The 12,088-nt window shown below is 54.2% G+C and overlaps 1 protein-coding gene across 1 annotated transcript in view; it reads right to left on the reverse strand.

The window, feature by feature from the left end:
• KSR1 (kinase suppressor of ras 1) overlaps window positions 1–12,088 on the reverse strand; it is a gene marked incomplete in the record, with an annotated part of 175,215 nt that overhangs the window by 44,109 nt on the left and 119,018 nt on the right. Inside the window, 3 exon segments of the mRNA XM_014584973.2 lie at window positions 449–453; window positions 3,611–4,070; window positions 7,725–7,872. Of these exon segments, the coding sequence (XP_014440459.2) occupies window positions 449–453; window positions 3,611–4,070; window positions 7,725–7,833 (574 nt within the window).

The raw sequence follows: 12,088 nt of genomic DNA on the forward strand, positions 1-12,088 counted from the left end.
CAGGGCCTTACTCAGCACTGAGCCACACCGCAGCCCCCAGGAATATCCCCCTTCTGAAGAGAGGGGGCCCACATCAGCTGGTTCCGAGGCTGGCTAAGGTGCCCTGAACCAGACAGGGGGCACCTTCCTCCCTCCTGGAAGTACTTCCTGCTGGTGGGCAGGGGCTGCCTGCCATGGAGGCCACTGTGGAGATGGGGCTGCCCACGGACCGAGAGACTCTCCAGGTCTCTGCTTCTCAGAGAACGGCAGCTGGCAGGGCAGATGCCAGCTTGTCATTTTAAGGCCACCCATCACAGAGCCAGTTCCTGAGGCCGTTGCTGGCAAGTCTGCTTCTGGACTACGGAAGGGCGAGCAGGCCAAGAGAGGGTCAAAGGAATCCACCCCCGGCGGGGACAGCAATGCCAACACGACGCCCGGTGGCGTGGGGACGAAAATGAATCTCTCTTACCAAACCTGGAGGAGACAAAAAGGAGAGAGAGGGATTATGTCACCACGCTGGCTCGGCCTTCTCCTATGCTACTCCTCAGGACAGGGTGGGTTTGGGGCAGGTTGGCTGAGTGGCTGTGGGCCCGCGATCTCTGTGGGGACATCGACACTATACCCTGTGCTGTGTACACACACGTCAGTGTACCCCAGCCTCGCCAGCCACGAGTTTAGCCACTTCACAGCTGGGGAAACTCCCAGGTCAGGTGACCTACAAACGGGGGAGCCCTGCCAGGATCCAGGCAGAAGGCCAGTCCTGCTGGAGAGGCTGCTGGGGGCAGGAGGGCAGGAAGACAGCTGTGCAGAGCAGAAAGGTGGCTCCCTGCGAGGAGGGGCAGGTAGGCCCTGCTCTGAGAAGGAGCAAGCTAGGAGGAAGCAGGGTGCCCAGCCTGCCCTTGGAGTTCAGTCAGGGCTGGTTCTGGTGGCACTGGGCCTGAACTCAGAACCCCAGTGTCCGGGGCATTACCTGCCTGAGGCGCTGTTCTTTCCCTGGGAGCATGGGGATGAGACCAGAGCTCCCTAATGCTCTTTTCAGGAGAAACAGAGGCCCTGGTGTAGCCCCTGCGAGGCCCTCTCTGAGGTCCCACATACACGCGGTAGTCAGCCCTGTGCTCTGTGATACCCCTCCTCTGCAAGAGACCAGGCCCTGGCAGGAGCGCAGGGCAGGGGCACCTGGTCCTCTCCATAGCAGCACAGAAACTGCCAGAGCGGTCCGGGGTCCATCCTGTACAGGACTGAAGGCAGCCTGCACCGGGTCAGAGCAGCCCATTCCACCTCGACTACAAGGCCCAGGGCAGACCAGGGCCCAAGGAGTCCCCTAGAAAAGGGTGCCTGTGCCACACCCAGAAGCCAGGTGTCCCAACCCTCAGGGCGACACCAAAGGAACACCCTCTGTCCCCTCCACCCTCCCACAGGGTACATCAAGAACGGTCTTTATAATGGCAAAGACGACTTGATGCCAATGCCCAGCAGGAGAGACAGCCAGACAGACCGTACAGTCGAATGACACGAACCAGTTACACTGTGAAGTCAGAATAACTATAATATGAATATACACAAAACCTTTTAACCCGGTTGGTTCCTGAGAGAGAGGCCAGGTTACTGAGTAAAACTTTTCACCGTGTTCCCTTACACTGACAAACAGACTCGAGCCAGGAGGCTGCTGCATTTTGGACCATGTGACTTACCCAAAATACAGACAGAAACTTTTTTTTCCTTTTTTAGTTTTGTGATAGGGTGCGTGTGCTTGTCAGAGAGAGCCAGAGAAAGGGAAAGTGAGAAATCACCCCTCTCTTCCAGTCTCCACTCAGGATCCTGGGCACACATGCATATGTCCTCAGTATGATCTGTAAGCCATAGGGTCTGGGACTCGAACCACGGAACTGGCTATGTGGGATCCAGCCTTTTACCTCCATGCCATCTGCTGGCCCAGAAACATTTTTTAATAAAAAAGGAAAAGACCAAGCTATTTCAAGATGCACTGGCATGACATCTCGGAACAGCATGTGTGTGGTCTTTGACAGTCATCAGTGGGTTCAGACAACTGTTCCAGCTCCCCCTTCTGGGCACGATGCAGCACTGCACTTCTCCATCCCCTTGTTTGCACAGGGTTACAAATGGCGCTATGGCTCGAGTGTCCCCACAGAAACTTACAGGGACACTTGACACCGGATACAGCAGTGGTGCAAGGTGGGGGCCCAGCAGGCGGCGCATGCGGCATGGTGGCAGGTCCTTCATGAAAAGATCAACGCCTTCTCCCAGGAGGGAGAGCGATCTCACTAAGTAGTTCCCACAGCAAGAGTGGGTTGTAATAAATCAAGCCAGCTGCTGGCATACTTCTCTTTGCACGCCCCCTCTGGCCTTTACACCACCGTTGGCCACGTTGTGCCGTGGCACCAGAGGCTGATGCCATGCCCTTAGACGTTCTAGCCACCAGATCATGAGCCAAGTGAGGGAAAGTGAGAAATCACCCCTCTCTTCCAGTCTCCACTCAGGATCCTGGGCACACATGCATATGTCCTCAGTGTGATCTGTAAGCCATCGGGTCTGGGACTCGAACCACGGAACTGGCTATGTGGGATCCAGCCTTTTACCTCCATGCCATCTGCTGGCCCAGAAACATTTTTTAATAAAAAAGGAAAAGACCAAGCTATTTCAAGATGCACTGGCATGACATCTCGGAACAGCATGTGTGTGGTCTTTGACAGTCATCAGTGGGTTCAGACAACTGTTCCAGCTCCCCCTTCTGGGCACGATGCAGCACTGCACTTCTCCATCCCCTTGTTTGCACAGGGTTACAAATGGCGCTATGGCTCGAGTGTCCCCACAGAAACTTACAGGGACACTTGACACCGGATACAGCAGTGGTGCAAGGTGGGGGCCCAGCAGGCGGCGCATGCGGCATGGTGGCAGGTCCTTCATGAAAAGATCAACGCCTTCTCCCAGGAGGGAGAGCGATCTCACTAAGTAGTTCCCACAGCAAGAGTGGGTTGTAATAAATCAAGCCAGCTGCTGGCATACTTCTCTTTGCACGCCCCCTCTGGCCTTTACACCACCGTTGGCCACGTTGTGCCGTGGCACCAGAGGCTGATGCCATGCCCTTAGACGTTCTAGCCACCAGATCATGAGCCAAGTGAACGTCTGTCTTCCCTAATCGGTCTCAGACACTCTGTTACAGCAACACAGTAACAGACAGAGACAGGCGACATGAGTGGAACCTCCAGGACAGAGTCTGTAATTGCCAACGCACAGCATCTAGAACTCACTTTTCCCTCTGCCATCGTGGCCAGCAGGCCAATAGTGGCTGTCCTGTCAGTCAGGGACCTGGAAGGGGCTGACCCACAATGGACAGGCAGTATGGGCAAGAAATAAATCTTTACCTGAGGGTTCATTTGTTTCTGCAGCATAACCCAGCCTATCCTGACTCATGGGTGGCATCGTTCATCTACGTACAGAAAGGAATCTACAGAAGGATTCAGCCCCCACTGCTAAGGTGGGGTAGGGGGCTGGACCAAGAGGTGAGGGCACCTTTGGCTTCTTACATCACACACTTCTCTATTATCTGTCCTTTTCTACACCTTCCTGAAGAGAAGACTGCATCGCCGTGCTCGTAGGCAGGCAGGCTCACCTCATTGGGGAGACCTCGTCGATGCGGTTCCCCAGCTGAGACTCGTGGGACTTGCTCCGGGTAAGCGTGGGGAAGCCGGGCAGCAGCTGGAAGACCTTGCGGCTGGGCGGGGGCGGTGTCCGCGGCGGCTTGAGCTTGGTGTGCCGGCGCAGCTGGGGCGTGGTGGGAGGGGTGATGAAGCTGTGCAGGGCACGGGGGGTCAGCCGGCCGCTGGTGTGCAGGGGGATACAGGTGTCCGAGAGGCCCTCGCTGAGGCCGGGAGCTGGGGAGTCAGAGGCAGGGAGGGCTGACACGGAGATGGAGCGTGGGCCCTGGGCGCTGGAGCCCACTCTGCACAGCTGGGAGCTGCCTGGGGGCCAGGGCAGGCTGGCTGGAGACAGGGTATCTGTGGAAAGCCCCGAGCCACTTTCCCGCCGAGCATCCAGCGAACTCCAGCCCGAGTCCTCTTTGTGCTCGCCTCCTGTGGACCGAGAAGTCGAGTCACAGATGGTCACGGCTAGAGGGATTTACAGGTGAGATGGCCTTGTCCAAAGTCGCACAGATCCTTAGTGGAAGACTCCCACTACCGGCCTTTCCTGGGCTTATGCGGGCCTCTCAGGCACACACGGTGTCTGTCATCTGGCTGAGCCTGAGGCCACTGGCACAGACATTACTGTCTCCCTTTTACAGAGGGAGGTCCTGCAGGGCTCTTGCCGGCAAGCCTAGGGGAGGCAAGCCAGGAAACCCACTCCACATGTGACCCCAGAAAGGGAGGTGGTGATGGGTCTTTAAGAGTTAGGAAGGGGGGAACCAGCAGTTAGCGTAATGGCTATGTCGCTGGACTCCCACGTAGTCAACTGTGGTTCGCGTCCCGGACTCGGTGGCTTAAAACTCACGCCGGGCGCATGTGCGTGCGTGTCCAAGATCCCAAGAGGAGAATGGAGGAGAAGGAATTGCGGTGTGACCATCCCCCCTGGGGGGCGATTTCTCGCTTTCTGTCTCTATGTCTCTCTCTGTCTGGCAAGGGCACACGCCCTATAGTGAAAATCTCTCCAAAAAAAAAAAAAAAAAAGAGTTAGGAAGGGAAGCTAAGTATGTGAAGGAAGGGAAAACTCTACTTTAAGAACATTCCAACATCAGGGGAAGAGGTTGCCCAGAGGCTTTTGAAAAAGAGCTCAGCAGAAAGGGATCACCAGCTAGTTCCTTCTGAGAAGAGCTGAGTGACTTTCGGCTCCCGCCTCCATGACCTGAGGCTCTCCGCTGAGGCCCCTGGGACCTTGTGTCTCCATGGGGTTCACATGGTCTGTGCATTCGTTCAAGGATCTGCTGGAAGTTGAGTGTCAACGCATAAAAACAAGACAGATCCTGAGCTTTAAGAGTCTAAGAGAGTGACAGACATAGCACCATACACCATGTGTGGGACCTCTGTAAGAGGAGAGGACCCTACGTCAGCCTGGGGAGGTTATGGAAGGCTTCTCAGAGGAGGTGGCACAAGGGCTGAGCCAAGGAGCATAGTGACGGTGTATGAAACAGAGGGAACAGCACCTGCAAAGGAGCACGTGGCACATTCTCATAAGGAGTTCCGTGTGCCTTGCGGTCAGGACAAGCCAGAGAGAAGCAAAAGACAAAGTTGGAGGGGTCAGACCAGCTGGGGGCAGCTCAGAAAGGACTTGATGTCCTGCTAAAGACATTAGGTTTGACCCTATAGGAGATAGGGAAATACTGAAGGGTTGGGGACAGAGAGGAGGCCCTGTATATAGAATCCCAAGAGGCTGTCAGAGGGAGACCTCCCTTCTCTCATATGGATCCATGAGTGGATAGACGAGAAGGTAGATTTTGAAGCAGGGAGCAAATCTTCCACAAAGGAAACAAGCCCCAGTTCAGGGATGGCAGGTGACGCTCGATGTGCTGTGTGCACCAGCCTGATGGCAGTGGCTGCTGAAGGACGACTCTGGGATCACCCCATTAAAGAGCTCATAGATTGATTAGTGATGTCTGCTATGGAGGAAAGACAGGGAGGGCCCGCGGAAGAACACCCCTATTCACCAGCACAGAGAACCGTCCTCCACTTCTCTTCCTTATGACCAGAGCCTGCAAGGGGGAGGCCATCAATTTTTTTCTTTACCCCATAGGCCTAATTCTGAAGAGGGTACCCACTCTTTGCCAGACTCTGGTCCAAACTTTACCTTAACTCATCTCATCTTTATGAGAACCCAACGAGGGAGGCGTTATTGCCTCTATTTTACAGATGAGGAGGCTGAGGCTCAGTGAAGCTGAACCCCATGGGTTCTAAGTTGCTGGACAGAATGCTGGGCTCAGGCAGTCTGATTTCATAGCCAGTGTTGACAAGCCCTAGCGGGTGTGATGAAGATGCTCCGAGTGTGGGTCCCCAGGAGGTGACTGTGACGTGCACCACCACACCAGGCAGACGGCAAACCTGCTTTCAGGCCTAGGATGTGGCCAGGACTCTCTTGGGGATAGAGGGGCACTGCATGCTGAGACTGGGTGAGATGAAGCCTGGAAAATGTCCTTCCCTAGGGACCTCCCCCTGGGTCTAGTAGAAAAGACTCAACCTCAGGAAGACACCTGAGTTCAAAGGCCAGCCCTGCTGTGCCAGGTGTGGGACCTGGGATGACACACCCAACGCCTCTGACACTCCGGCATTAGCCACAAAATGAGCCTGATGCCACTTCTTACAAGGTATAGCCACAGCCTGTGACATACCGTACCCACGGCGTACAGGAGGTGCTCGATAAATTAGCAATCTCCCTACCCTGGCCTCCAGGACAGGAAGACAGCAACCTTCATGGCACAAAGGGGTCACAACCACTCCACAGTAGGCTCTTCCACACTCTACAGTGCAAGTGTAAGGAGGGAGTGAGGGAGGGCTGAGGAGTTACCACAAAGATCCCAGCACGGGTGGCAAGTCCTTCTACCCCTCTGTGGTACACAAACAACCTGATAGCCATCGGAGCTGAGGCTCAGACCTGGCTCTGCCACAGTCTGCTGTGTCCTCCACCAGGCCCTTCCTGTCTGGGTTCAGGCTTTGGCTCTACAATACGAGGGGAGAACTGCTGACCACGCCCTGCTCCGTAATATGTGGGGAGGAGAATGCTGACCACGCCCCCTCCATAATACGTGCAGGGTGGGGGGGAGAATGCTGATCATACCCCCTCCATAATATGTGGGGAAGAGACTGCTGACCACGCCCCTGTCATGTTTATCTCCAACACCTGCTGGGGGCCGGTGGCATGTCAGAATCTTCTGAATTGGATGGAACACTCCACACTATGCTGTGTGTTTATAGAGAACTTGGTACAATGGGGCCAGGGCAGAAATGAGGCTGAGTCCTCTCTGGGAAAAGAAAAAAACTCAAGCAGAACAGAAACCTCAGTGGCTCCTGTAAGCCTCAGGCAGCCAGCGATAAGACAGGAGGCTCAGGTAATTAAAAACCAGGCCTAACCCCATTCATGAAGCTCACTTTAATGCTTATCTCCCTGGCAGTGGGAGCATTCAGGCCGACAGTGAAGCTGTTTCTGAGGCGAGATTTGGAAAGCCTGGAGAGAATTCCCGAGGACCTCGCAGTAATGCCGGGATTATACACTTTGACTGGGACAGTCATGGACACACTCCCAGCTGAAAAGCCATATGGTTTCTCTAATCATGCTTGGCTCACGCTAAGCCCGTGTCCACATGTGCCTTATGAGCACAGAGACGGCCAGCCGTGGAGACAGGAGAAGGTGGGGCGGGGCTGGAGGTGGGAGCTGGGATGCAGGTGACTGTGTAGGGCACACAGAGCCGTCCATAGAAGGGACATGACACAGGCCCAGCAGAGAGGACAGGGGCTTCTAACAATGGCTCATGCTCCCCCAGATTCAGACTGGCCAGATCAACAGGGGCCCAGAATCCAGGGACCCTGGGCACGCCTCCCTCCGAGATCAAGGCCATCACACCCTTATGAATGTCCACCCCGGCCTTCCCCAGCTGCCCCAGAAACCTCGGGTCACACACGCCCCACCCCATTCCCTGCCTCAGTGGAGGCTTGGGCTCCCCGGGGATCCAGGCAGGCCTGGGACTGAAGGCAGCATAGAGGTGTGCAGAGGCGGTGCAGGGAGAGGGAGCAGGCCCCACCTACCCAGGCCCGTCACCTTCCGCAGGCAGGTGAGGGCGGACTGCAGCCGGCCACACTCCTCAGCGCTGGCCCCGCAGCGCCGCAGCGTCTCCTTCACCTTGGCCTCGTTCATCTCCAGCAGGGCATCCAGCGTGAGCTCGTGGGGGATCTCCTGAGGGCACAGAGGGCAGGCAGACAGGCCGTGAGCAGGCAGGCAGGCCCCGCACCCTCCCTTCGCATCCTCCGCCTAGACAGGCCAGCCTCTCTGACTGGCAGGGGCCAGCTGCTGGCTGGGCTGGCCAGAGCCACCACGTGTGTGAGGACAAAGCTGAGAGGTCCCGCCCCACCCTCGGGGCTCCCAGAGATGGCAGCTGAAGGAGTGTCACCAAAGCCTTCGGTGGGGGCCTGGGGGAAGCAAGAAAAATCCAGGAAGAGTTTGACGAGGGCACACTGTCCCTCTTTCTTCTTCAGCAAAGAACACATACAGATCATGACCACTTTTTTAAAACCGTTTTTTTTGAAATGATATATTTGTTTCATAAGAGTGAGAGACAGAGAGACAGAGCGAGAGAAGAGTGCCTTCACAGGGTCTCACACCACAGTCCCCCAGCCTTTCCGAGCCACCCAGGATCACGGGTGTGTAAGCCTGGTGCCTACAGGTTCCTGGGGGAACCGAACCTATAATCGCCCACACGCATCCAGCTTTGCATGGGCAGCACACTACTGCTGTGCCCTGGGACCTACCCCAGGACGAGTACGTTAGACGAAGCAGTCCTCCGCAATTTTGTTGTATCCGATTTAGACACGACAGCTTTTAAATAACACTGGCTTAACAAGGGGAGGGTAAAAACATTACCCCCCGCCACTACTCAGAAGCACATACTACCTCCCCTTCTCTAACTCGGACAAAACCTGTCACTGGGCCTACGGGACTGAAAAGAAAAAGGTTCGGAGAGGTTATGTGATCTGTTCAAGGTGACTCAGGGGTGAAGAAGAATTTCTTTTTTAAAAAAATATTGCTCACCAGAGAGAGACATGGAGAGAGAGGGAAAGGAGAAAGCACCTCAGGGGGATGACCATGACCACACCACAAGCCTTGCACCTCCATCCTCCCCTTGGGATTTTGGGCATGCATGCACATGGGCCCAGCATGTTTTTCATGCTGTCAGGTCCAGGACTCGAACTGCATGGCTGGCCGTGTGTGATTTAGATGCCTTACCACCACACCACCTACTGGCCCAGTAAGGCCCCATGACCCCCTTCCTGATGATGACAAATATAGCAAAAGGGAAACCGTCTCGGTAGGCTCGGTCTGATCACAAGCCTTTGAAAAGTAAAAAGTTTTGTCTGGCTAACGGGGGAAAAGGACTCGGTGGACTTTGAAGATGGGGAGGGCCACACGGGGAGGAATGCTGGTGGTTTCTTGGAGAGGATGGCTCCCTGCTGACAGCTAAGGAGGAAATGGGGAACCTTAGATCTATGGACATGGGGAACTGGATCCTGTCAGCACCCTCAATGAGTCTGGAAGTGGATTCTTCCTAAGCCTCTCGGTAAGAAACCAGTCTGGTTGGCACACACCTTAGCCCTGTGAGATCTGAAGTGGAGAAGCAAGCAGGGCCCGCTGGGACTCTCCCGTCTGGTCTTCCACCTACAGACCCACGAGCTCAGAAATATGTGGTGTTCTAAGCTGCTACATGTGTTACTCAGCGATAGAAAACTAACACAGAGGGAATATTTGGTTTGTTCTTGTTTTCTTTAAGAGATTTTTGGTACAGGGCATGTGTGCTTACTGGAGAGACAGAGACAGAAAGCAAGAAATCGACCCCTGGGGAGATGGCCATGCCATATTCTGTTCTCCTCCATTCTCCTCTTGAGATCTTGGGCACACACATGTGTGCAATACAATACATACAATACAAGTGGCCGGCATGAGTTTTAAGCCACCGGGTCCAGGACTTGACCCATAGTTGAATACATGGGAGTCCAGTGACATACCCATTACACCATCTGCTGGTCCCGAGAGTGAATATTTGAATCAAGCCCTAACTTCGACTCTGGTGCTCATTCCTCCCCTGGAGGAGGGGGCACCAAGCCTGGATACCTCATCACGTACCAAGAATGACGGAACACGTCCCTGGCCCCAGTGACCTGTGGGGCTCAGTACAGGGGGCTAATGAAGAGAGCGCAACGAGGGACCCAGGTGGGGTTCTCTCTTCTCTACTCACTTCTGTATTTTCCAGATTTTCTACAAGGGAAAGCCCAACTTCCATGTCAAATGATGTCCTTAAAGCTCCCAGTTCTTGAGACTCTGAGCAGGTTGTCGATGATTTTTAGCAAGTTGTGTCTAATTTATTTTAAAAGAGTAGTTTCATTGTCAGGCTATTCACGCCACTGCAGGTAAAAGCACCAAGAAGCATATCCGTGGTTGGCCAAACCCCTGGTTGTCAGAAACCCTTCCATATGATAAAACTAACGTGTCAGGGGAAACTATTAACAAGAACAGCACAGACAGGAAAGCCGATCAGATAATGGTCCCGTGCAGAAATGTCTATGCAAGCAATGTGTCTTCCTCTGCTTCTCTGTCCAAATGCCCCCACCTCGTACTACGACAAGCACCTCGGCAATTTGTCAGGGTGAGAATGAAAGCGAACTTTACCTTCACCAGCTGCACAAAGCAACCCTCTACCTTCCTCTGGATGGGGTGTCCTCAATGAGAGAAGGTGTGAGAGAGAGAGACCCGTTTTCCCAAGGCCGTCATGACCTAGCAGTATTCCTGAAGATGAAAGATCTGCTTGATGGGGACAGGCAGGAAAGCAGGGCTAGGACGCCCAATCCTCAATCTAACTGTAGTGCAAATAGGGATTTTCCCTCCATTTCTCTTTATTCTTCTCTTCCCACCCACGCCAAGTTGCAAACACCCCGCCATGATGACATTTGCTACACACGATTTGCCCATACGGTGTGCCCAGCGCTGGGTGTACATCTTCTCTACTCGAGACGAGCCAGCAAGGAGATGCTGTTACGTCCATATCCAGGGCTCAGTGGCCTCGGGGGAGGAGCCGAATAAACGGCTGGGCCAGAAGAGAAGCCCAGGCGTGCCGGATTCCAATCCTCCTCCGATGATTCCAGGTTATTCCCTATTTACCCGGTAAGGCCTTGGGATGTGACAGCTACCTTTTATGGGAAATGATTTTTTCAAAGGAAATGAATTTATTTCCACCTACTTTCAGAAAAAAAATATATTGTCAGATAGACTATTCTTTGTTCTTTAAGCAAGAGAAGTAAACTTACCAACAGGACAGATAACTTAAAATAAGTTTCCTTGAAAAAAGAAACAAAGTATTTCCTTAGAGCTTCCAGTTAGCTAGAACTGTGCCTCTCGCTCCTGTGGGTACTCCGCTCAATAGGGCAGGAGGGCCTCTGCCCGTCCCCTCCCTGGCCCCTCTTTGTGCTCCAATTCAAAGCAGCACAGGTGGTTGGCAAGGCCAAACTGGGGGGCAGGCAGGCTGTTAGAGAGTCAATCTAGAGTCCTTCTGAATAGGAATTGCCCCTGCCACGCCCAGGACAAGTAACTTAACATTTCAGTGAGTGCTTCCTGGGGTCCTGGGTCATAAGCCACGCAGTTCCACAGCAATGAAATGAGCACCCTGGGCGCCCCATCTGGCACCAAGGATTACACTCATTATTTCCCAGCGACTTTCTCCCATTATCTAACCCCCTCTCCCTGCAGGGTGGGCTGACAGAATCAGGGTGTGGCCTTCCGACTCCTACGACCGACCGACTCTGGGAACCTGAAGTTCACTGATCAAGGTGGGACAGTACGAGAGGCCTGCCTGGGCCCTGGGAACTAAGAGGAAGAAGAGGCACGTCCTCACCTCACCTGGACTCTGGCTACACGGGCTTTCCTAGGGAGGCCTAAGGGCTGTGCAGGCACCAGGGAGTGGCCCTGTAGTCTCCCAGTGTCAGGACTCAATGGCACCCACAGGTCAGCACTCTGCAAACCTCACACACAGATGTGACTCACCCACAGGGACAGGCACAGCCACCTCTGAGTTGGGAAATTATTTCAAACCAAAGAAGTTCACTGCCTTTTCTGAAGGACCTCTAAAACTGAAAGCGAATGGGGGCAGCAGCTTTACCACCTGCTGACAGTGAGCCTGCCCTGACACGCTCGGGTCTAGAAGCCACAATGCCCAAGAGGACATCCCACCTGCCTGGAGATGCATGACGATGCTAAGTCACTGGAAGGCAATGGGAAGGGACCCTCCCTCTGCCCATACCCTAGAATTCGGGATGACGGCTGGGAGTCCACTCTGCTTTCAGGAGAATTAATTGCCCTGCCCAGCTTTGTCTAAATACGGAAATACGGATACCCAAAAGCGAAGACA

The sequence above is a fragment of the Tupaia chinensis genome, unplaced genomic scaffold (genome assembly GCF_000334495.1).
Source record: "Tupaia chinensis unplaced genomic scaffold, TupChi_1.0 Scaffold148350_1, whole genome shotgun sequence".
NCBI lineage: Eukaryota > Metazoa > Chordata > Mammalia > Scandentia > Tupaiidae > Tupaia > Tupaia belangeri.